The sequence below is a fragment of the Gigantopelta aegis genome, chromosome 15 (genome assembly GCF_016097555.1).
Source record: "Gigantopelta aegis isolate Gae_Host chromosome 15, Gae_host_genome, whole genome shotgun sequence".
NCBI classification, from domain to species: domain Eukaryota; kingdom Metazoa; phylum Mollusca; class Gastropoda; order Neomphalida; family Peltospiridae; genus Gigantopelta; species Gigantopelta aegis.
Window position 1 is genome coordinate 30,385,993 of NC_054713.1, and position 27,840 is coordinate 30,413,832.

Here is a 27,840-nt window from a genome sequence, read left to right on the forward strand (position 1 = left end):
ATGGTTTCGATATTCCGCCGTCTCACTGTGGCACAGTCAACAATTTATTTTGTCGCGCGAGGTCCAAGGTTTAGTAGATTTTGTACAGCAGCTGCGACCATGTCAACGCAGATTGATCCCCCGGAAAGCTTGCTGAAGCCGATGAATTTCCCCATGAAAGTCCTGATGGGACCCGGACCGTCGAACTGTCCTCCCCGCGTTCTGGCTGCCGGAGCGCTACCGCTGCTCGGTCACCTGCACCCGGAGTTTATCGAGGTATTCATATTATTATATATGTGCATACGTGTGTAATCAACTATGTCTCATCAAAAATATTGCATGGTGTTCTCACCAACGTCTGTAAGAATAACAAAGTACTTAGATCTGTATTTTGTGGTAACCTGTACATGGCAGGGCGCACTTGTCCATTGCCAAATTAACAGCTGCTATTTTTTTTATATAGACTATATAATTTAAAATAATAGAGTGGCTACAGACTGTACAGTAGAGAACAGAAAGCTTGTGTGTGGAGGGGGGGGGGGGTAATTTTAAAGTGGCTGGTAGTAAACCAAGATAAGATGACTGGAAAGAATATAGGGAGACCAGTTGAAAAATAGTTGATTATACAGTGTTGATGTGATTTGAGCACTGACTAAGAAAGGCTAAATTGTTTAAACATTTAATTGTTGAGTTGTTAACATTTTACCTTGATTTGACTTGGAATTAATCCATTTACATTCTAAATTTCAGATAATGGATGAAGTTAAAGCTGGCATTAAGTACGCATTCCAGACAAACAATGAGTGGACATTTGTAATTTCTGGAACAGGTATCATCTTTGTGCTCATAAATGTGATGGAGAAAACCAGGGGTTGAATTGTAATTTTTGATGGGCACAGCAAGTGTTGCCTAAAGTTTAAAAAAAAGAAGAAAGAAATTATGGAACCAAGGCAAGTTGCAGGGGCACCAAGGCAAACTTTTCTTTCCAAAGAGGGTCACAAAGGCAACTTCCTTTCTATCATGTTTTGTCAGACGAAACTGATTTCATCCTGATGACTTGGGCTGTAGTGTATGCAATTTGTTGGGTCAGGTCAGGTCATAGGGCTTAATTTGTACATTCAAAGCAAGCTGTTATAGCGCACACCTGTAATGGGCACAGGTGTCAACCTATGCCAGCTCCTCTGTCCCAGGGTTGAAAATTAGCAGTCGTCCATGGCGACCTTTATTGGTTTAGGCCGACTAAGAATTTTACAAAAATTGTCTGTTGGGCGACCATCGATTTTAGCGTCTGACAAGTATGGTGCCAGTTAAAAAAGAAACACACTGAAACTGAATACAATGTGACAAAACACACAGTGTCTGTGCTGGCGCCAACTACAGGTCTGGCAGCAGAAGAAATAGAATATGAAATAAGAACAGATCGGTACGCTTTTATCTTTTGTGATATGATATAAAAAAAAATTACATCTAATATTTAGGTAAAATGTTTTATTTGTTTACAGATTTATTTTTCTTTTGATATATAGCCTACTACTGTAGCATTTACAATATCCATATTAAACGCACATCAACACACGCGCGCACATTATTACACTTTACTGAGGCAGAATTTTTTTTTTTTAAAGTTCAGTGTAAATTAAAAAGAAAATTCTTTACACATTACCATCAAACTGCATATGTTAAATCTTCATTTCTAATAATATACACTTTAAGGCAATTAATGGAACATTCAAGGTAATCTGAACGACAAAACCGTAATACATGATCAGGGCATTTGGCAAAATAGTGGATGATTCCATGGATCTCTGTCTAGTTCCCTTGTCTATAGGAGTACAACGACTGCCGAGGAAATTCTTTACTGACATTTCATCCCTCTTGATCGCCTCAAAGAGGACTGCCACTTCCAGAATAGTTCTAGCCTTTAGTCTTCACTTTAATAACATGTTTTTATATGAATTTTCACTTTATTCATTTATTTATTATCGGTTTCCTTTTCACGCAAACAAGACTACTAGTATATATACGGTGAGCATATGGTTATTATTTAACAAGTTTGCTTTGTTTAACGACACCACTGGAGCACATTTATTACTTAATCATCGGCTGTTGGATTATTTAACAAAGAACACTCGAGTTTTGAATTTGTATGTGCAGTTAACTTTCAATGTGATAATTGGAGGGCTAGTTGAATTTGAGAATGGTCAGTAAGATTATGGTTTTCATGTTAATTTTCAACCCTACTGTCTAAGACAGAAAGGGTTTGGGGTGGGTGGAGGGAGGTGCAATTACCGGTAGTTGGATATATGGTTGCCGTTTATCATATTAACAATGATAATTGTATTATTTCCTATGTATGCATCTTGGAATTTATGTGAGAGAACCATGGTGGCATTATTCTTGTCATTGACATCTGATTTTCGGGGAACAATGGCAAGTAAGGAGGGTAACCACAGCACTTGTTTGTTTTGTTTAACGACACCACTAGAGCACATTGATTTATTAATCATTGCCTATTGGATGTCAAACATTTGTTAATTCTGACTCGTAGTCAACCAAACAAACCTGCTACATTTTTCCTAATGCAGGAAGGAATCTTTTATATGCACTTTACCACAGACCGGATAGCACATACCATGGCCTTTGACCAGTTGTGGTGCACTGGTTCATTGCCGTGGAAACACGGAATCATAAAAGAGTTAACAATACTCAAAATTGACAGGGAGCTAAAGGCAGTTGCTGTGTCGTTCAAATCAAAGTATCTGGCAGTATGCTTTCTGATTATCCGATTAATGGGCAGCGTTTGCTTTCATCTTAAAATAACTTATAGAATTTATCAATACAGGTCTGTGTTCTAAAAAGGCCTGTCCTGGACTCTGCCACAGGTAAGGCAGTGACCAAGTCCACGGAAGGCATGCTTGGACTTTATTTTGACAGCCATCTACATTGCAACCGATTTGGTTGCGTATGCGACCATTATTTTCATTTGGTGACTAAGACATTTCATACTATGTATATACAAAATAGAAGTAGGTGCCATCTGACTCCTAGATGGAAAAGTTAATGTGGAGGTCTGTTTGGATATATGGGAATGCTAATTCGGTTTACGTCATAGATCTAAAACTTATTCTTAGTTTTTCACTTTTGCATGTTTAACCTGCCAATGGCAAAATCACATGCATTGCTTAACTAGTCATGAAAAATACACTGAATGTACATTTCTCTTCAGGTAATGTAGCACTCACATCCATGAAGCCTTAATTTTCACAAATGTTTTTAAATTGCCACTTTAATTTATGGCTATGTTGCTATAACTTAATTGTATTCCAAAATGCCATTCCAACTAGAAAGAGGATGATATGATTATTTAGCTAGTTAAATAACATACATGTACCTTTGGGGGCAAATATATATATACTTTGAAGAAAAGGTTTGGTAGACCATTTAGTGAGTCGGCTGCCGTGTGAACCTGCCTTTAAAATAAAATATTACCCATAACACCTCAAGTGAATGCTATACCAATGAGCCTGAATTCACCACCACATTGATAGTATGACATTGCATATTGGTGTCGGATCTGTTTACTTGTAGATTTTATTGATTAGTGTCGATGGGACTTTGACACTGAAGATTGGTGTCGGATCTGTTTACTTGTAGATTTTATTGATTAGTGTCTATGGGACTTTGACACTGAAGATTTGTGTCGGATCTGTTTACTTGTAGATTTTATTGATTAGTGTCCATAGTACTTTGACACTGAAGATTGGTATCGGATCTGTTTACTTGTAGATTTTATTGATAAGTGGCGATGGGACTTGTAGGTTACATTAACACAGTTCAGGACAGTGGGTTAGCTGTTAGTGGTTAGTGAGAGAGAAGAGGGTGTAGTGGTCTTACGCCTACCCAATGAGTCGTTAAAATTTGATCTGGGTGGAAGCCGGTACTGGGCTGCGAACCCAGTACCTACCAGTCTTATGTCCGATGGCTTAACCACGACACCACCAAGGCCGGTCTGCCTTTATTAACATAGTTAACACTATCAGATTTAGGGGCGGGACATAGCTCAGTGGTACAGCGCTCGCCTGATGTGCGATTGATCTAGGATCGATCCCTGTCGATGGGCTCATTGGGCTATTTCTCGTTCCAGCCAATTAATGCTTCACAACTGGTGTAAAAGAGGCCGTGGTATGTACTATCCTGTCTGTGGGATGTTGCATATAAAAGATCCCTTGCTGCTAATCGGAAAGAGTAGCCCATGAAGTGGCGACAGCGGGTTTCCTCTCTCAATATCTGTGTGGTCCTTAACCATATGCCCGACGCCATATAACCGTAAATAAAATGTGTTGAGTGCGTCGTTAAAATAAAACATTTCCTTCCTTCCTTCTATCGGATTTAATTGAGAGAGAAAACCCCACTAATTTAATTACAGCTGTAGCTGTATGTTTTGCAGGGCTTCTATATTATGGTAGCCCCACTTCCGTGGTTAGTGATTTTCCGTGTCGGGCTAGTAAATAACTACTATTGCCATGCCTGACGGCTAGTATAAAACATTTGTCAAATGTTGCAGTTAAGTCTATTTTGTAAATATAAATATTAAAAGTACAGTAGGGCTAGTGAATGTTTCATTGTGGCTAGTAAATTTTAAAAATCACTGATCCCATGGCTAGTTGATTTTATAAAATTTCTAGAAGCCCTGTTTTACATTAGTAAAATGTTATCTGATGTTGGTGTGAGATCGTAGCTTTAACTGAAAGAAATGAACATCTTTTTAGGCCATGCTGCTATGGAGGCTTCAGTATGCAATCTTCTCGAAACAGGGGACGTCACTCTATCGTGTCAAAATGGAGTGTGGGGAGAGCGATATGCAGACATGGCAGAACGCAATGGTAAGACTCGAGTTTCAACCTGTAAAAATGGACACTACAAACCTGTATATTTGGATAAAGTTACAAGATAGTGAAGCGAGAGTCTGTGACATTGAAACCATAAAATACCCTTAAAAATAGACTAAACCAGTGCTCTACAAAGCAAGTTCAAATTTACTCTTCCCTGGCCAGTAAAGTATAATATTTTAGTCGCCAGCCACTTATATTTAGTAGCCAGCTAATATATACTTGTAATTAAATCTATTTATCTGCCATTTTAAGGCACATTACTAATGCCGTAATTGTTATTAGGACTGCATTCAAATGAATTCGTGAAGAGGTGATTCCTAGTTGTTAAATAGAAATTACAAGTTACTGTTTGTGCCTGGTTCCACTAAAACAGTGAACGACTATTAACTATCATTATCAAATTCCGTACCCAATAATTGTATTAAACGAATTTAAGCGAATTACTATTTTAATGGCACTGCTAAAATATGCATTTAAATTGCAGTACTCAATAAAAGTTAAATAAAAGCAGTGTTTTAATATCTACCAGGCTTCAACGTGTTACTAGTAGTTACCAATCAGCTATTTTACTTTTGGTTTAAATATTATTTATTTTCGTCACATACTGCCTTGTAAATCCATAAATACTGTTTTGTAAATAGTTGTGTCTTTAAAGCCGTTAAGTCGAGTCATGCAAATAGAAACATGTTTTCATTCTCCACTGGTCAACACGATGTCCGACGTGATTAAAACGATATTCACGATTGGAGACGTCGTTATCGTGGAGGGACTCGTTATCACGATAAGCACGAGACAATTGGAGTGCAGCATAACACATATACAAGTCAACATTTGAAATAATTAACGTTTGAGTTTCAAACAGACAAGTAAAGACACAGTGGCTCTACAATCTCATTTTAATACATAAATAAAACCTGTCTCTAAATGGGACAGGACCGACTTGGTCCAAAACTGAACTGGGGCCGAATTATTTTCAAACGCTTGATATTCAAGTTAAGGGAGATAACATCATAACGAAGTATTACCTCCCACTTAACGTCACCGTGTTTACTCTTAAATACTGGAAAATCGTTATTCATAGTCTGATTAACATGTCTCAAACATTTATTTTTCTAACAAATTACCAATAGAAAACACGTTTTATGGAAGATAAATTGCTACGGGTCCACAGTGTTTTCCGATGTCCAGTTTTGTTTACAGATCAAAGTAAAATTATAGGACAGTCGCCAACTGACAAATGTGATTTTATTTTTTAGATGCCAGAGAATGTTTTTAGTTGCCATGGCGAGTATTTTACTCGCATTGTAGAGCACTGTAAACCTCTATTCCGTTACCATTACTTCTCAGACGAATGTGCATTTAAAGACATGGTTTAGATAGCAGTATAGCAAATACTATCTCACCAGGTCAAAGTTCAAAGTGCCCACAAAAATTTAATGGAGCAGTAAATATTGTTATGCTTACCAGTGGTGATAAATGTTGAAAACGTTAATGGTGGGATATTGTTGAATGTACATGGTATGCATGTATATGATGTGCATATTGATTCATAGGTCACAAGTAGTAACTTTAATCACACATGTTAGCAGTGTTTACTGTGGGACTGTTAAATGTTATAGTTTCCTATAAATAGTGTTTGCAATTTTATTGACCCTGTTGCTTAAAGTCAATTAAACCTCCTGCAAGACTTGATTATAGATCAAGTGACCAAAAAAATATATATATTTCTATATATTTAGGCTTTTAGTTGACACATATCCATCAGAAATAATGTAATAATAAGAATATAATATCATTTCAATACCAAATCTAGGAATATAAAAAATAATTATTTCCAGCATAAAATATTTTTCGTGATTTCTAAAAATGTTTTGTATTTATTTGTAGGTGCCACTGTTCACAAGTTAGTAAAGCCCATGGGAGAAGTCTTTTCTTTGAAGGAAATTGAAGAGGTAATATAGAAACACAGTGCTTTATCATAGTTATAGAAACACAATGCTTTATCATAGTTATAGAAACACAATACTTTATCAAAGTTATAGAAACACAATACTTTATCATAGTTATAGAAACACCATGCTTTATCATAGTTATAGAAACACAAGGCTTTACCATAGTTATAGAAACACAAGGCTTTATCAAAGTTACAGAAACACAATGCTTTATCATAGTTGTAGAAACACAAGGCTTTATCAAAGTTACAGAAACACAATGCTTTATCATAGTTGTAGAAACACAATGCTTTATCATAGTTATAGAAACACAATGCTTTATCATAGTTATAGAAACACATGCCATGCTTTATCATAGTTATAGAAACACAATACTTTATCATAGTTATAGAAACACCATGCTTTATCATAGTCATAGAAACACCATGTTTTATCATAGTTATAGTATATACAGAAAAACACAATAGAAACACAATTTTATCATAGTTATAGAAACACCATGCTTTATCATAGTTATAGAAACACAATACTTTATCATAGATATAGAAAAACCATGCTTTATCATAGTTATAGAAACACCATGCTTTATCATAGTCATAGAAACACCATGTTTTATCATAGTTATAGAAACACAATGCTTTATCAAAGTTACAGAAACAATGCTTTATCATAGTTATAGAAACACAATGCTTTATCATAGTTATAGAAACACAATGATTTATCATAGTTACAAGTGTGATATTTCGTTATTTTAATACAGTGAAACTGGACGCCCATGGCACCAAGTAAAACATCTGATTTTAAGGTGTATCTGGTTTAGAGAGGTTAGGTTATCTACTCATTTTTGAAAACAGAATATTCAATGTTCAGAGAATTCTAGTTTATAGAGGGTCTGGTTTAGAGGGGGTTTCACTGTACTTAGTTGGGATAAATAAGTACAAATTAATCAATCCCACACAGAATCTTTGCATATTTCACTGAAAAATATACAAATTAATATGGCAAGCCTACTTTGTAAAAAAACATTTATTTAACAATATGTTGCTCAAGGGTTTTTGTTGTATTCAGTGAGCTTACCGATGGCAATTTTGAAATGTTTTTGCTGTATTTAATGGCAATTTTGAGCATGCATGCAGTAATTTTAAAACAGTAACCTTAGCAACAAATATAAAAAACCAAAAACTATCTCTTCAACTGACAGCAATGATTTTTATATTGTTTGAAAAAAACTGCCATTGATAAACTCTCTGACCTATGCCAATTTATATGACAACAACAGCAATTGCTGTCAATGTCATTGTTAAATTCGAGCCCTGCACTCCCATCAAAATAGTAGCCAGTTCCTGCTCATGATAAAATTATGGGTAGGCATTATGTGTAATATGTCCAACCAGTGCACCACAACTGGACAAAGGCCATGGTATGTGCTGTCCTGTTTGTGGGAAAGTGCATATAAAGGATCCGTTGCTCCTAATGGAAAATTGTAGCGGGTTTCCTCTCTAAGACTATAATATGTCAAAATTACCAAATGTTTGACATACAATGTGCTCTAGTGGTGTCGTTAATAAAACAAACTTTAAACTTTGTGTAACGTGTGTTTACGATAATGATGTTACGTGTTTAGCCTGTCAAAACATTGCAAGATACCAGTTTTACAGAAAACACCATACAATGTTGTAACGGTAAGTTGTAAAGTTTGTTTTGTTTAACAACACCACTGGAGCACATTGATTAATTATTAATCAACGGCTATTGGGAAAAAAAGGAGAAAGAAATGTTTTATTTAACGACACACTCAACACATTGTATTTACGGTTATATGGCGTCAGACGTATGGTTACGGACCACACAGATACTGAGGGAGGAAACCCGTTGTCGCCACTTCATGGGCTACTCATTTTGATTAGCAGCAAGGGATCTTTTATATGCACTATCCCACAGACAGGGTAGTGCATACCACGGCCTTTGATATACCAGTCATGGTGCAATGGGTGGAATGAGAAATAGCCCAATGGGCCCACCGACGGGGATCGATCCCACATCGACCGTGCATTGAGCTAATGCTGTACCACTGGGCTACGTCTTGCCCCATCAGCTACTGGATGTCAAACATTTGGTAATTGTGACTCGTAGTCATCAAAGGAAAGCTGCTACATGTTTTCTAATGCAGCAAGGCATCTTTTATATGCACTTTCCCAAAGACACATACCATGGCCTTTGTCCAGTTGTGGTGCACTGGTTGGAACAAGAAAAAACCCAATTAGCTGAATGGATCCACTGAGGTGGTTCGATCCTGCGACGCAAACATCTCAAGCGAGCTGAATCCCACCCCCAGTAAGTTGTAAGTGACTTTAATTATTTCACAAATGTTTATTTTTATTTTAGGCTTACTAGAATCACTGTCACACCTTTGTTTTTCAGGCCCTTAAACAGCACAGTCCAGCAGTTCTATTCATCACTCACGGGGAATCATCTGGCGGCACGGCTCAACCCTTTAATGGAATAGGCAACCTCTGTCACAAGTACGTGTACCGCCTTGTTTCCAGAGTAAACCTCCACTTACTGCTAATCAGCAAGATACGGGCTGCCGGTTTCTTCTTTTCATTTTTGTTTCTTTCTTCTTTTTTCTTTGTTTTATTCCACTGCTCTCTTTGCATTCTGGGGTGGGACGTAGCCCAGTATTAAAGCATCCGCTCGATGTGCGGTCGGTCTGGGATTGATCCCCATCGGTGGACCCATTGGGCTATTTCTTGTTCCAGCAAGTGCACCACGACTGGTATATCAAAGGCTGTGGTATGTACTATCCTGTCTTTGGTATATATAACCATTAGTATTTGGCTAATAGCACTCACCTGAAGTGCTTGCGTTGTAGGATCGAACAGTCTCAGTGGACCAACCCACTTTCTGATTGGGTTCCTTCCTGTTCTTCTAACCAGTGGTAAAGCGCTCGCTTGATGCGCGGTCGGTTTGGGATCGATCCCCGTCAGTGGGCCCATTGGGCTATTTCTCGCTCCTGCCAGTGCACCACAACTGGTACATCAAAGGCCGTGGTATGTGCTATCCTGTCTATAGGATGGTACATATAAAAGATCCCTTGCTGCTAATCGAAAAGAGTAGCCCATGAAGTGGCGACAGCGGGTTTCCTATCTCAATATCTGTGTGGTCCTTAACCATATGTCTGATGCCATATCAGAGTTCGACAAATCCGATGCCCGTGGCTAGTGGTTTTTAAGTTCAGGCTAGTGAGAAATGCAAAACCACTAACCCGCAGGGCTAGTGGTTTTCCACCCCCTCTCCTTATCGCTCGATTGTGTTTTTTTCTTTTTTTCTTTTTCTTTCGGCTGAAATTTCGTTTAATAAATTTGATTGTGACGTTTGTCATAGAATAATATCAACAACACCATCAGTATATAATAATAATCCACTTGAACTAGGTCTGCAAACTGCTGTAACATGCTATCTTTACATCGTCACAGTTACAGCATGCATTGTTTACTTTTCCCTTTCAAGTTTCTGGCACAGGAAATAAGTCTAATGGCATACATGTTTTGATTGGTTGGACACTTCACGTGGTAGTTAATCTCGTACATAATTATGTTTTAGGCTAAGAACGTGGAAATCAATCGCGACAACAGGTTAATCTCAATCAAGTAAACCCCAGTCATGCTTTGAATTTCAGTGTTTGTTTTATTTACCTAATTCAACACTTCGTTTACATATGGTTATCGGCAACCAGGAAAACAATTTACTTTAATGGTAACTGCACATGCAATGACTCGGCTTGGCCTATTACGTTTGGATAATGCCTCACAACTGCCGATACAAGATAATACCTTTTTTGTTCATCAATTAACAGCGGATTAGATGTCGCCGTTCTATTCTTTTTTTATCGGTCCGACATGGGATAATGCCCTGTATTTGAGCAATTGGCAGTACCGTTCCTGGCGACTTGAATAGTAGGCCCTAAATGTATAACCCACTACCAAATACACTGAACCATCTATTACCATGTGTCACACTGTCGTACCCTCATTTTAATTTAATTATTTTGATAGTGGGTTTAGATACCAACCAAGAGTTTAATCAATTATTTTTCCTCGGGGGAGGGCAAAAGCGAAAACGGAACAATGACGATGGATCACACTTGACAAAAGACCAAAACGTACAACACGACAAAACTGAAAGTTACAACATAATTTAAGTGTTCGTTTTATTTTACTGTTATACTTATAAATGTGTAATCTTACAAAAATTAGATAAAAATCCAGTTATAATTGATCAAGAATTTGGGCTAGTGCTTTATCTTGGTGGGCTAGTGGTTTTCACAAACCCACTAGCCCTGTGGCTAGTGACTTTTCAAAATATTTGTCATACTCAGCATATAACTGTAAATAAAATGTGTTGAGTTCGTCATTAAATAAAATATTTCCTTCCTTCTTTGCATTCTTTTCTTCCATCTCATTTCATGTCGATCTGGTAGTTCCTCCTATTTTTCAACTTCTTTTGCTGTACACCTCCACATCCCAGTTCTTGTCTCTCCAACTGCAACATGTGCTTGTCTTTTCTTTTTTTCTTTTTTTAAACAATATTTATTGATTATTTTGTATTAATGTTGGGGATGACCAACAGGGATGCCTATATTAAGGCCTCTCCCTTGTCTTTTGTGGTTATACGTGCCACACACCTGCCATTTCCCATCAGCTTTAGCTGTGGGCTTAGTTTAACCACTTAAGAGTGTTCAGTGATTACTTCTAGCATTATTATGCAGGTTTCTTCTTAGTTTCCACACTAAGTGTTGCAAATTTTGTTCAGTATCTAATAGCTGTGTTTAAAATGTACAAAATTATAAATTCAGGGATTTTAGGTTATGGTAGCCCCACTCCCGTGGCTAGTGATATTTAGTGCTGGGCTAGCAAATAACTACTATTGTCATGTCCGACAGCTAGTGAATTTTAAAAATAAAATGTTGCAGTTAAGTCTATTTTGTAAATATGAATATCCTGCCTCCACCCCAATGTTAGTGTTTTTATGCTCTATCTCCATCTTTAGGTGACATATCTGATTATTACTATTATTTAGTAAAATTGTATTAGCTTAAAGTAAAGTAGGGCTAGTGAATTTTTAATTGTGGCTAGTAACTTTTTCAAAATCATTGATCACATGGCTAGTGGATTTTATAAACATTTTAGAAGCCCTGCAATTTGAAAATAAATTTCATCACCGAAAATTTCAAACTATTAATAATTAACCACCTGGTTTAGAACATCTTGGTTCATATCAATGTGTTATGTCCCACTAGAATGTAAAGTGGGACATAAAAAAACTTCGACATCATATGATGATGTTATACGATTGGTGCACTATGACTTTACTGGAACGTCGATCAAACAAGTTCAGTGATATAAATTCAAATGGATTCTGGGTAACAAGTAGCATATTGGGACAGGATTTAGCTCAGTTGGTTGAGGTGCTTGTGTCGCAGGATCGAACCACCTCTGTTGATCCATTCAGCTGATTGGGTTTTTCTCATTCCAACCAGTGCACCACAACTGGACAAAGGCCATGGTATGTGCTTTCCTGTCTGTGGGGAAAGTACATGTAAAAGATCCCTTGCTGCATTAGAAAAAATGTAGCAGGTTTTCTCTAATGACTACGAGTCAGAATTACCAAATGGTTGACATCCAATAGCTGATGATTAATTAATCAATGTGCTCCAGTGGTGTCATTAAACAAAACAAACTTTAGCAAGTGGCATATTAAACTTGCTACCATTTTGTATCATGAGCATTTCAAGTGACAATAAAAATTATTTTAATCTAGACATAAACATGATAGGAAGAATCCAGTGGAAACTTGTTACAGGGTTTTTTGACTGCCATTTCTTTCAAAACCATATCTAGATCATTGGCAAAATCGATTTACATATAAATTATCTTTGATCAAAGTATAACAGAATGCATAAATTTTGTAATATCGTTGTTGTTTTTAAATTGTACTTTACAAATACTGACTTTAGTATGAAATAACCAGCAGCTGAACCAGTATTGTCTCAAGAGAGAAGGGGAGATAACTCAGGAACCAAAGTTGTTAGTGATATATAATATATATTTTGTATTTCATGAACATTGCTGGAAAAAATATATAAAGTCTTACATCAGGTATTTAAATGCATTCAAATATATCAAGTTTAAAATGCTCTTTGTGCAGACATTTTTACCAGACTGAAATACGGTAGAGGTTGCAGCACCTCATATATAAATTAACCATTAATTATCAACACTTATTCTGTTTTATTTTCTCAGATACAACTGTCTTCTTTTAGTTGATTCTGTGGCAGCTATGGGTGGTGTTCCTTTACGCATGGATCAGTGGGGTAAGTACCTCTGTGGGTGGTGATTATTTAGGGCAGTTACAAAGGGGTGAGGCAGAAGGCACCATAATTATTCTTTTATTCCTGGTGTATCTGTTGTTAGTGTTGCTAATACAACCAACTGATCAACTTTTGATTACACAATCGGTTAGAATTATATGAATATAAAAAGGATTTGAATTATAAGAACTGTGCACCTATTGTTTGAGTACCAGTGCACCATAACTGGTCAAAGGCCGTGGTATGTGCTTTCCTGTCTGTGGGAAAGTGCATGTAAAAGATCCCTTGCTGCATTAGGAAAAATGTGGCGGGTTTCCTCTGATGACTGCGTGTCATAGTTATCCAATTTTTGACCCCCTTCATGCTTCATTCCTTGATGTGATGAGGGGGTTTGTATGTCTCAGTGACCCAGAGAGCTGTGCCAGAAGGAGTTTCGGCTCCAGTTAGGGATACCCAAGCTGGATTGGTCGATGTGTAGAGACTGGACTGATAGGGACTAAGGGTGAGGTAACCCCAACAGAAACCTTCGTGTGTTGAAGTCAGAGGTATTGATTGGGCCGCACGGCGCACTCTAATAGACCACAATACCATACATCAACAGCTATTATGACTAAATATCTGGACAATAATGACGTGATCGGTGCTCGCCCTGTGATGACTCACCAGGCAGGTGCAGCGCCGGGCTCCTTACCTCGAGGGGGCCCATCCTCAGCTACTGGAAGTCCTTCCCGACCGTCTCGTGGAGCCAGGGGACAAGGAAGTAAAGCTACTGGCCAAACAAAAATTGATCTAGAGCGGACAGTATTATTCATAGTCACATGTGGCCTCGGCGTGTAGTTGTCAAGCTAACAAGAAGAAGAAGAAACATTTGACATCCAATAGCCAATGATGAATAAATCAATGTGCTCTAGTGGTATTGTTAAACAAAACAATAACTATTGTTGGGTATATTGTGATAGACCCTACAAATCACTAAATGTATCTTTAAAGGGACATTCCTGAGTTTGCTGCATTGTAAGATGTTTCTGATTAATAAAATATTTCTACGATTAATCTTACATATGTAATATATTTAATTGTTTAGAATATCATTGTCTGTATATTCAATCTGTTTCTGTTGGTCATAATATTTGTAAGAAGCCAAAACTGGATTTTGTCTTCTAATCATTTTGTATGTATCCCCCCAAAAATATTTTAGGAAATAAAATTAAATTTAACCTAGTACAAATATTAGAACGATCAGAAACACATTTAATATACAGCCACTAATATTTTATGCCGAAAAATATATTTGATATGTAATTACAATCATTAAAAAGTCTCTGTTAGTCGATAACATCTTAAAAATTGCAGCAAACTCAGGAATGTCCCTTTAAGGACAATTTAGTATCATTTTTCTTTATATACACATGAAAACAAACGCCAACCCCACCCAGCATGAAGGAGCAATTAACAGTTACCATCCCACACAATCTATTAGGGAGTTTTATAATCAATCAAGAATTGTTGATTATAATCATCACTATTTTTTACCCTATGCATAACTTGATTTAAATAATATTTGAGCCGTCACATTGGAAAACCTACAACTTAGCACACAAAAAAAAGGTTTGTCTCATTTTTTGGTAAATAACAGGTAATAACTATACAAAACTAAATCTCAGGTATTTGGGCTTTATCTTAATTATATCTTGTAACAATACAGCATTAATGACGTCACGTTTTCAAAGTAAAAATAGACGGTGTCAAAATGAAATTTCAATGTTATTACCTTATTCTAGGTTACTTCCCGCCCAATTTCAATGAAATCAATTGATTTGGAATCAGTACTTTTTTCATTTTATTTTTACCCAGTATTTTAAGTTATATATTCTGCCCTCCTTTAATTTTTACCCAGCGAGAATATTATGTAGGCCTACATTTCCTTCTGCTCTTTTTCCATTTCCTTCAACTTCAGAATATGGTCATAAATGTGATTTTCAGATTATTTGCTAAAAGACAATCCACTGCATCCAATACAGTTAAAGTTAGAGAACATTGATTTATTAATCATCGGCTGTTGGATGTCAAACATTTGGTAATATTGACCTATAGTCATACAGAGGAAACCCGCTACATTTTTTTATTAGTAGCAACGGATGTTTTATATGCACCATCCCACAGACAGGATAGCACATACCACAGCCTTTGATATGCCAGTCGTTGTGCACTGGATGGGACGAGAAATAGCCCAATGGCTCCACCGATGGGGATCGATCACAGACCTACCACGGGCACTTTACCACTGGACTACGTCCCGCTCATCATCTAATGCAGATACCGTTTCTTCCGTTTCCACTGTTCTTAGTCTTGGTCTTCTATTTTGAATTCCAAAATGTGCCTCAAAGAGTAGGTCTACTTCAGGCTCTTGTAAAATTAAAATATAAAGCTGTAAGGAAAGAAAACCAACTCCTTCTATACAAATGATGTGAAGTGGGTAAAGTGAACAGATATTATAATAATTTAATAATTATCACACGCACGCACGCATATACACACATAATAATAATAAAATTGGGGAGAAACAACCTTTTGAGAATTGATCTACTATACCTGTGCATGTTAATCTCTAGACCAGCTTATGCAATGACATCATGGCATATACCCCTGTGCGTGCTGTAACCTCACCGTGGTGCAGGGATGTAACATTCTTTTTGAGAATGGCCAATACAGCACAAATCCCCTTGTTTTCTTCGAGATACAGTTGAAATTTTGAGTAAAAGTCAGTATCTATCTGTGATATTTGTATTTTTGCACAGTTCTTTACACTGTTTTTATTTTAATCTTGAATTTTTATATTGATGTTGATCATCACTTTATTTGTTTGCATTACCATAGTTTGACACACAATAGCCGATGTATTTTTCATGCTGGGGTGTTGTTAAACATACATTCATTCATTCATTCATGGCGTATAATAAAGGTATATAAATGAAACGTTTCTGTTACCGTACGCAATGTGTGTGCAGACGACAGTAAATTTGTTTGCAAACAATGGTAAAATAAATAACTAAAAAATGTAGTATTGTTTGTAGGAAATGATTTAGTTTTCAGTATTTAGATTATAAATAGAAATAGGAGTAGAAATAGTGGTGTTGGTTGTAGTCCACAGAACAGGTAGGCCTAACCGAGTGGTAGACCCATGCAACCCGATAAGATTCTAATTTGATATTTGGTCTAACTTATGGATATTGTATTTGACTTCTGGAAAAGTTGTTGAACTTTGTTATGTATCAGACCCATGCAACCCGATACGATCCTAATTTGATGTTTGGTCTAACTTATGGATATTGTATTTGACTTCTGGAAAAGTTGTTGAACTTTATGTTATGTATAATCATGTACGTTATAAAAACGTGTGATACTTGCATACCATATCGATATATAGGACTTCTCCATATGCTTGTAAATGTGTATCAAAGTACTGATGGTATTGCTAATGATCTCGACCAATGTTCTCAGGTACAAAATACAAAATAGTAACCAAACAATATTGTACAAACAGATATATGTTTACTTCAAACTGATCTTCATGTAAAGAAGAAGATGTCATCTTCTAAATTCTTGAAAACAAACAACGCAAACAGCATGTCAACTTTTACTTCCACGTTTACATGTGACGTCAAACTTTGAGCCGCGTTTACTCGGTTTCTGACGTCATGCTAAGTTGTAGGTTTTCGCGTGTGATGGCTAATTTTATTTTGTGGTTGGTAGACCAAATTGTGCCATGATTGGTCCTAGTGCATGGGTCACCAGACCAAGTTTCCTCAAATTTGATGGTTGCATTGTAATTTCAGCCACTCCCGACTTTCGATGGGTGCGCTCAGATTAATAACTAATCGGTCCTAGGAGTTGTATATGACAAGAATCGAGTTGTAAGAGCTCTCAGACTAGCAACTGGACAGTCTTAGAAGTCGAGAGATTGGCGAGTTGGTCAACTCTGTCGTGACAGTTGATAGTCTGGAATTAGCATTAGACTAAAGGGGCAGGACGTAGTCCAGCGGTAAAGCGTTTGTTTGATGCGCGGTCAGTCTAGGATCGATGCCCATTGGTGGACCCATTGGGCTATTTCTCGTTCCAGCCAGTGCTCCACAACTGGTGTAACAAAGGCTGTGGTATGTACTATCCTGTCTTTGGGATGGTGCATATAAAGATCCCTTGCTGCTAATCGAAAAGAGTAGCCCATGAAGTGGCGACAGCGGGTTTCCTCTCTCAATATCTGTGTGGTCCTTAACCACAAGACTGACATCATATAACCATAAATAAAATGTTTTGAGTGCATCATTAAATAAAACATTTCCTTCCTTCCTTCCATTAGACTAAATGTCAGAATTACCAAATGTTTAACATCCAATAGCTGATGGTTAATAAATCAATATGCTCTAATGGTGTCATTAAGCAAAACAAACTTTGATTTTTTTTAATTTGTTATTTTATATATGTAACTAAATGATTGTATATTATGTACATTTGATTAACCAACTGATTTCTACTTTGTTGTAGATATCGACGCTCTGTATTCAGGATCTCAAAAAGTATTGAGTGTTCCCCCAGGAACCAGTATAATATCATTTTCAGAAAAAGCCAAGTATGTCATATTACTTTGTATATTTACTAATGCTCGTTTTCAAATAGGGCAAGATATAGCCCCGTCATAAAGTGCACGCACGATGCACGGTCGGTCTGTTTCTTGTGCCAACCAGTGCACCATGACTGGCATATCAAAGGCCGTGGTATGTACTACTGTGTCTGTGGGATGGTGCATATAAAAGATCCCTTGCTGCTAGTCGAAAAGAGTAGCCCATGAAGTGGCGACAGCGGGTTTCCTTTCTCAATATCTGTGTGGTCCTTAACCATGTGTCTGACGCCATATAACTGTACATACAATGTGTTGAGTGCGTCGTTAAATAAACCATTTCCTTCCTGTTTCAATTATATCAGGGACGATTTTATTCATTTTTCAGGAAGCAGTACACAATTCTAAAACATTAAATAGTTACAAATCAATTTTCAACTATTGCTAATCAAAAGTGTTATTAAAAAAATGCACCTTGTACATGTATACATCATATAGACCTGATTGTATTCACTCTGTTCATTAATATCCAACCGGTGCACCTCTACTGGTCAAAGGCTGTGGTATGTGTTATCCTGTCTGTGGGAAAGTGCATATAAAAGATCCCTTGTTACTGATGGAAAAATGTAGCGGGTTTCTTCTCTAAGACTCTGTCAGAGTGACCAAAATGTTTGACATCAATGTGCTCTAGTGATGTCGTTAAACAAAAGAACCTTTTTGTACGTTAATAGTAATTACGGGTATTATTCATGGTTTGCACACTCCCAATGAAACCTTGAAAACCTATAAATTCTGAAACCCTCTTTCATGGGCTTTTGAATGTCCTTGAAAATCAGCAGTTTGGCCAAGATCTGCTAGAACTCCTTGAAACACCTTGAAATATGGAAACCTTGTCACTGAAATAAATTTTCTCACCAAGGTAATCATGTTATTGCACTTTTGCAGCAATGCTGTGAAACCATGTTGTCTGAAAAAATAGCGATATAGGTCCAAGGGAGATAACTTCATTATCTATACAGTGGCTTTGCTTTTGATGCACCATCCCAGAGATGTCTCTTTGGTAAGAGATCTTTAAAAAAAAACTAAATGTGGGCCTTGGAAATCTTTGAATTTAGTCTCCAAAAGCTTGTATAAACACTGATTATAAATGTGGCATTGTACACTATTGATAATTTTGTTTATCACACAAACAAATACTTTAATAATCTCTTCATATTGTGTCAGTAATTTTCATCTAGGCCAGATATGAGCCAAATTAATACTATTTCAAATTAATTTGCTTAATACTATAATTGTGTTGATTTGGTTATTTACATTATTGTTATAAACATTAGTGAAAATATAGATTATTATTAAATATTTTTATATTTCTTTGTATATACTATTTAAAATAACAACACTAAATGAAATTTGTTAATTGTGTTCAATTTTAAATTGTGATTTCAGAAAGAAAATCCAGAATCGCAAAACCAAAGTCCGGTCGTGGTATTTTGATGCCAATGAATTAGCAAACTACTGGGGATGTGATGATAAACCCAGGAGGTAAGTAAACCGAATGCTTTTCACAACACCTCAGTTTGTCTTTAATGATTTCACAACATGCAGGGCTACCTCTGCCATTCGTTAAATTCGCTAATTGTGAATTTTGACAAGAATTGGCAAATTTTATTTTAATTTGGCGAAAAAATATTTGGTTATAATTTATATTTTGTTGGAAAATAGCTATAGGTTTTACATTTTTTAGATAATTTGGCAAAATTTTCTGATCACCCAGAGGTAGCCCTGCAAGTAAAAATGAAAATCTAACTACAGGGTTGAAAAATTAGCAGTTTCCTGAGGTGGCCTTTATTAGCCACGGGAGACTGTACCTAAAGGTACTCCATTGGGTGACTATCAATTTTTAACAAATCTGCATATTTCCAACATTAAAAAAAATGTGATACAGTAAAATTACCTCATCAGTGTGCCCATTGGGTTATTTCTCATTCCAGCCAATGCACCTACGACTGGTAAGTGCTATCCTGTCTGTGGGATGGTGCATATAAAAGATACCTTGCTACTAATGAAAAACATGTAGCTGGTTTCCTCTCTATGACTTTGTCAAAATTACCAAATGTTTGACATCCAATAGCCAATGATAATTAAATCAATGTGCTCCAGTGGTGTCGTTAAACAAAAGAATCTTTAACAATCAGTTATATTCAAGCAATGTATGGGTGGAATCTAGCTCAGTTGGTAGAGCTCTTGACTGAGGTTCTTTGGTCAAAGGATCGAATCACCTAGGTGGACCCATTTTCTGACTGGCTTTTATTTTAATCCACACCTGGTGGTAGATATTGTCCTGTCAGTGGGAAAGTTCATGTAGCAGTAAGTGATCTTTTATATACATTTTCCCAGAGACGGAACAACACATACCACAGCTTTTGATATTCCAGTTTTGGGCACTGGTATGTGATGATGGGGTAAAAAAAACAAGTTTGTGTCTGCTGAAAAGATTTAATGCTATTACCCAAGCACCGCACATGAGTACACTACCAACTGAGCTAAATTCCGTCTGTGACCAAATAAACGGCTGGTAGGTACTGGGTTCGTAGCCCGGTACCGGTTCCCACCCAGAGCGAGTTTTAACGACTCAATGGGTAGGTGTAAGGTCACTACACCCTTTTCTCTCTCATTAACCACTAACAGCTAACAACTAACAACTAACCTGACAGACAGACCAGGCCCCGTGCTTATAAACCTTAAATTCTAGACTTTAATAAAGTCCAGACTTTAATGTCATAGCAACACCATTCAAATAGCATTACGTTAAAGTCTGGACTTTATTAAATTCTAGATTTTAAGTTTTATAAGCACGGGCCCAGATAGCTGATGTGTGTGCCCAGGACAGCATGCTTGAACCTTGGATATAAGCATAAAAATAAGTTGGAATGAATAAATATACCAAATATCCATGGTTTAAAATGTCTTGAGGTGTTCATCATACCATTGTTTTCCTTCTGTTTAACACTGTTTCAGGTACCACCATACCGCTCCCATCAGCAGTGTGTACGCTTTGAGAGAAGGGCTGGCTCGTCTAGCTGAAGAGGTTTGATATATTTAATATTCATCCAGGCGGCGGCTATTTTTAGATTCATTTGTAGAAGAGCTTTTTAATTATACTGAGCACCAAAAGAAATGCAAGTCAGGGTTCTGGTTAGTCAGAGTATGACAAATGTTTTGAAAAGTCACAAGCCACAGGGCTAGTGGGTTTGTGAAAACCACTAGCCCACCAAGATAAAGCACTAGCCCAAATTCCTGATCAATTATAACTGGATTTTTATATAATTTTTGTAACATTACACATTTACGAGTGTAACAGTAAAATAAAACAAACACTTAAATCATGTTGTAACTTTCAGTTTTTTGTCGTGTTGTACGTTGTTTTTTTTGTGAAGTGTGATCCATCATCATTGTTCTGTTTTCGCTTTTGCCCTCCCCCCGGTGAAAAATAATTGAGCAAACTCATGGTTGATATTTAAACCCACTATCAAAATAATTAAATTTAAATGAGGGTACGACAGTGTGACACATGGTAATAGATGGTTCAGTGTATTTGGTAGTGGGTTATACATTTAGGGCCCTACTATTTATGTCGCTAGGAACGATGATGCCAGTTGCTCAAATACAGGGCATTATCCTGTGTCAGACCGATATCAAAAGAATATAACGGTGACATCTAATCCGTTGTTAATTGATGAACAAAAAAGGTATCATCTTGTATCGGCAGCTGTGACGCATTATCCAGACCGCTACACGTAATAGGCCAAGCCGAGTCATTGCATGTGCAGTTACCATTAAAGTAAATTATTTTCCTGATTGCCGACAACCACATGTCAGCGAAGTGTTAAATTAGAAAACAATAGGTAAATAAAACAAACACTGAAATTCAAAGCATGATTGGGGTTTACTTGATTGAGATTAACCTGTCGTCGCGATTGGTGATTTCCAAGTTCTTAGCCTAAAACATATGTGCGAGATTAACTACCACATGACATGTCCAACCAGTCAAAACACGCATGTCATTAAAGGTAGTACTATACCAAATAACTTCCGGCTGGGTCAAAGTTCGAGGTGCACCGAACTTTTGATAGAGAAGTGAACACCACAAGTCCTGTGATTGGTTATAAATGTGAGTGTGTTGGTTGTAAAAAATAATAGTTTCATCTGGGTAAAATAAATGTGCAATTTTATTTCATCTAGTACCAATGTGTCAAGTAGCCTTGTGCTTGAAACATGTATGGGGTACCTGTAAAAAAAAGTACTCAAATTTTTTGCGAAACTAGGGTAGTCATAGATGCTACCCGTTATCTCAGAAACGAGCAGCTTGACCCCCATTTTTTTCTGATTCACTTTAAGTGTAAGGGGTGGTAGTATTTATATCCGTGGCGTTTATGTCGGTTGATACGTTGCAGGTAGGAGTTTTAGCCGCATATGTTACTATTGTCGTCTATGGGATTTGATTTGGTAGTATACACCCTATACTTATTTCCTGTGCCAGAAACTTGAAAGGGAAAAGTAAACAATGCATGCTGTAACTGTGGCGATGTAGAGATAGCATGTTACTGCAGTTTGCAGACCTAGTTCAAGTGGATCATTATTATATACTGATTGCGTTGTTGATATTATTCGATGACGAACGTCACAATCAAATTTATTAAACGAAATTTCAGCCGAGAGAAAAAACAAAAACAAAACAAAAACACGATCGAGCGGTAAGGAGGGGGGTGGAAACCAATTGGGTTTTGCGTTTCTCACTAGCGCGAACTTAAAAACCACTAGCCACGGGCGTTGGGCTATTGGATTTGTCAAACTCTATGTTAGTGTGTAACTAAACTACAGACCTCACCTTTTAAAGGGAGCTAACACTTGATTTCCCATAACTCCCCTGAGACTAGTTCTAGAAGAGGAATTTTTACCTCCCTTTAACATGTGGATTTATTTGGCATCGATGAATGAATGAATGTTTAAATTAATGACACTGTAGCATGAAAAATACATTGACTGTTGGGTGTCAAATTAAGGTAATTGTGAAAATCAGAGTCGTATTTATAAGGAGGCAAAGGGGGCAATTGCCCCGGGCCCCCCAGACTAAGGACTTCCTTTATTTAAAAATGTAATAATTATAAAATTAGTTCATTTTTTTTATTTGTCATGTAATTTAATTTCTATGTTGAGGGGTCCCCAAAACTGAAGTGCCCCGGACCCCCAAAAGACGAAATCTGACCCTGGTGAAAATGAAATGCAAATTGGCATAAATATGAAAATTCAAGAGTTAAATATTTTGTATTAATATAGTAATAATTTAATTGGCTCCCCATAATCTAAGTTAGGGGAGCAGTCAGATACTCCCCTCAGTTGTTTTCATGGCAAGGTCTGGACTAGGTTTACTTGATTTACAAACACTCTTTTCTGTAAAATGATAATTGGTATATTGATACGTAATTCAACAGAATCATGATATGTGTTAATCCCATCTTAAAAAACAAAATTTAAAGAGACAGACTCTAGTTTTTAAACACTACAGCATATTTCTCACTATTAGAGCTGTTTATGATCACTGAAATCAAACATTACAATATATTTTATTGTTTAGATTATCCATTTCCGTACAACCAAAGTGTTTCTGGTCATCCTGGTGTTTCTAATACCACAAAATGCATTTTTCATAAATATTTTTTTAAATGCACGTGCGTCTGAGAAGTAATGGTTATGGAGTCACGTTTTAATCTATTTTTAAGGGCGTTTCAATGTCACAGACTCTTGTTTCACTCTGTGGTATTCAAATTTGTTACAGGTTTGTAAATTAACCAAACTTAAGTGTCCATTTTTACGGGTTAAAACTAGGGTCCAGGTGAAAAATATGCCATAGTGTTTAAAAACTAGGGTCTGTCCTTTTAATGTTTCAAAGGCTGTGGTGTGTGCTTTCCTGTCTGTGGGAAAGTGCATATAAAAGATACTTTACTGCTAATGGAAAAATGTAGCATGTTTCCTCTGTTTTCCAGTGACTAAGTCCGGGTCAGGAGCGGGGTGGGGGTTAAGTTTGAGGTGGGCGGAATTTGCAATAAAAATGTAGAAGTAGGTACTGAGACCTAAGCCAAAAGTATCTGAAATAACCTGCTCATGTCTGGAACAAAAAAATTTAAATCCAAAAAGCCCAGCCAAAAAGGTTTTAAGGTGATTTGAGCAATTTAGACGGGCTATCAAATTAAAGTGCGTTAGACTGTTTACAAAAAAAATAAACATAAAATTTTGAATGACAATCCATTGCTTTTGTGATAATATACTGATGGAAAGTAATATGGGATCACCGGCCTCGGTGGCGTCGTGGTTAAGCCATCGGACATAAGGCTGGTAGGTACAGGGTTCGCTGCCCGGTACCAGCTCCCCACCCAGAGCAAGTTTTAACAACTCAATGGGTAGGTGTAAAACCATTACACCCTCTTCTTTCTCACTAACCACTAACAACTAACCCACTGTCCTGGAGAGACAGCCCAGGACAGCATGCTTGAACCTTAATTGGATATAAGCACGAAATTAAATTGAACTGAAATAAGGGATCACATCAAAACTAACAGCAAAGAGTGCCTGCAACCTAAACTGTCATCCACAGTGTTATGACACATATAGTCCAACAGTTTCATGTTCCCTTAATGTTTGTTTTTTGTGGCATATACAATCATGTCTGGGAAGACAATAGAGAGTGCTTTTAACTCAAAACATAAAATTTTTAAATTTAATTAAATTGGACTTGCAGGGTTTGCAGGCATGCTGGGCCAGACACAAGCAGTGTGCTGAACTCTTGTATGAAGGACTAGAAAAACGTGGTTTGAAGATGCTCGTGAAAGACAAGGTAACTAACCATTAGTCTTTACCTTTGGTTAATAGCACTCACCTGAAGTGCTTGCGTTGTAGGATCGAACAATCTCAGTGGACCGACTACTTTCAGATTGGGTTCCTTCCTGTTCTTCTAACCAGTGGTAAAGCGCTCGCTTGATGTGCAGTCGGTTTGGGATCGATCCCCGTCAGTGGGCCCATTGGGCTATTTCTTGCTCCAGCCAGTGCACCACAACTGGTACATCAAAGACCGTGGTATGTGCTATCCTGTCTATAGGATGGTACATATAAAAGATCCCTTGCTGCTAATTGAAAAGAGTAGCCCATGAAGTGGCGACAGCGGGTTTCCTTCCTCAATATCTGTGTGGTCCTTAACCACATGTCCGACGCCATATCACCATAAATAAAATTTGTTGAGTGCGTCATTAAATAAATCATTTCCTTCTTTCTAACCAGTGCTCCGCAACTGGTATATCAAAGGCTGTGGTATATGCTATCAGCCCTTTCTTCTAGCCCAGGGACCATATCTTAGTGCTGCAAAATCGTAAAACCATCGTAGGGTATGATGTCACTATAGCACACGCCATTGTTATGTCATAGTCTACAATGGTTTTACAATTTCTTAGCGCCAAGATAAGTTTCAAAAATATGAGCCCAGGGCCAGATTTACAAAATTTGTTTTTGTTAATTTTTGTTTGTTCGTTTTGTTTAATGACACCACTAAAGCACATTGATTTTGTTAATCATCGGCACAGAGAGGAAACCTGCTACTTTTTTCCATTAGTAGCAAGGAATCTTTTATATGCACCATTTCACAGACAGGATAGCACATACCACGGCCTTTGATATAGCAGTCGTGGTGCACTGGCTGGAACGAGAAATAGCCCAATGGGCCCACTGACAGGGATCGATCTCAAACCAACCGCGCATCAAGTGAGCGCTTTACCACTGGGCTGGTTTTTGTTACATGCAGGTGTTTAAGCATTGAAAATGTATGTAAGATAAAAGCAGCTTGCTCTGAATGTGCACGTTAAGCCCTATGACCTGACCTGACCTGACCTGACTTGACCTGACCTTTCAGACAGGTCACTTGTAATCTGGCCCACAGTGTTTTTGTTTCACCTTTTTAAGAAGTAAAGAGATGAGAAACAGATAATACTACTTTTCCGATGGCGACAGCGGTATCAACTTTTGTGTTAAATGTTGCATTTAGATCAGATTCTCACAAACTGTAAGCCACAGCTTAGAATGTTTTTGAAAATCCACTGTCCATTGGATCAGTGATTTTAAAAACTTACTAGTCATGATTAAAAATTCACTAGCACTACTTTACTTCAAGTTAATACAATTTTACTAAATAATAGTAATAATCGGATATATCACCTAAAAAGGGAAATGAAGCTCGAAAACACTAACATTGGGGGGGGGGGGCAGGATATTTATATTTACACAATAGATTTTAACCGGAACATTTGGCCAAAATAAATTCACTAGTCTTCGGGCATGGCAATAGTAGTTATTTACTAGCCCAACATTGAAAAGCACTAGCCATGGGAGTGGGGCTACCATAATTTAGAAGCCCTGCATAAGCCTAGATCAGTGAAACTTGGTTTACAGTTGCACACTGAAAACTGTTATGGTAGGTAGGACATTTAATTGGCATAATTCTTGTTTTGTTTAGCAGGGCTTCTAGACTGTTATAAATATCCACTAGCCATAGGATCAATGATTTTAAACATTTACTAGCCATGATTAAAAATTCACTAGCCCTAATTTAAATAAATACAATTTTACTAATAGTAATAATCAGATATGTCACCTAAAGATGGAGATAGAGCTTAAAATCTCTTAGATTGGGGGTGGGAAGAGGGGGCAGGATATTCATATTTACAAAATAAGACTTAAATGCAGCATTTGACAAGGTTTTTTCCACTAGCTGTCGGGCTAGTTATAGTAAATTACTACTATAACTAGCCCGACACCGAATATCAATAGCCATGGGAGTGGGGCTACCATAATCTAGAAGCCCTGCTGTTTAGTCTTTATTATGTTATAATCTGGGTTTGTTTTTCAGAGTGTGCGGAATCCCTGTGTGTCAACAATTTTGGTGCCTGATGGGGTAAACGGGAAAGATGTGTGTGATTATGCCATGAAGAAGTAAGAACTATTTTTATGTATTGTAGATCTTGAAATTAATGCAATCATAATATTAATTAACTGGAAAGATGTGTGTGATTATGCCATGAAGAAGTAAGAACTATTTTTAGTTATTGTAGATCTTGAAATTAATGCGATCATAATATTAATTAACTGGAAAGATGTGTGTGATTATGCCATGAAGAAGTAAGAACTATTTTTATGTATTGTAGATCTTGAAATTAATGCGATCATAATATTAATTAACTGGAAAGATGTGTGTGATTATGCCATGAAGAAGTAAGAACTATTTTTAGTTACTGTAGATCTTGAAATTAATGCAATCATAATATTAATGTGAAAAATGCGAATTTGTGTTATTCGCATTAATAATATGACGCATTTATTTCCATGCTCAGGGTTTGATAAATCTCTGGCCTCCTATTTTCTAAGACGAGGAGCACTCTGTTAGTAATACATGTTGTATGTTTTTTGTCGTTTCAGTTACAGAGTAGAAATAGCAGGCGGGCTTGGAGATTTGGCTGGTAAAGTGTGGCGTATTGGAATCATGGGTTACAACTGCACCCCGGATAATGTCAGACTGGTGTTACGGGCCCTTGGGGAGGCAGTTGAACAGTGTAAACAATAGACAGTATCATTTCATTATTAATAATGTTAGATTGGAGTTACGGGCCCTTGGGGAGGCAGTTGAACAGTGTAAACAATAGACAGTATGGCCTCGGACCACAATTAATTTCGCTATATGTTTTTATATAGCCTTAGTGGCTATAACATTTTTATTAATATCAGCAGACCCGTGAAGTTTTGTATGTACCTTTGCCTGCATGGGGGACACATACCCTGAAAAGGACAACCCCTGTTGTCCAGCTCTTTCTCCCAGCATATTGGTTTAAACAGACACACCCTCTAAACCAGGCCGGAGTACACCCATTTTACACAAAAAGCACTACTTTTGCATGGGCCGGAATTACCACAAACAAGTCTTCAATGTCAACAAGT

At 37.1% G+C, this 27,840-nt stretch overlaps 1 protein-coding gene across 1 annotated transcript; it reads left to right on the forward strand.

Annotated features, from left to right (window-relative positions):
- On the forward strand, positions 1–27,683 carry LOC121389760 (serine--pyruvate aminotransferase-like). The gene is made up of 12 exons (XM_041521408.1): positions 1–255; positions 730–808; positions 4,749–4,862; positions 6,759–6,823; positions 9,245–9,345; positions 13,126–13,196; positions 17,736–17,820; positions 19,255–19,350; positions 20,827–20,896; positions 24,605–24,700; positions 26,759–26,841; positions 27,325–27,683. Exons 1-12 carry the CDS (start codon positions 1–3, stop codon positions 27,467–27,469), a joined length of 1,260 nt encoding a protein of 419 aa, XP_041377342.1. The 3' UTR covers positions 27,470–27,683.
- Positions 27,684–27,840: the final 157 nt, after the last annotated feature.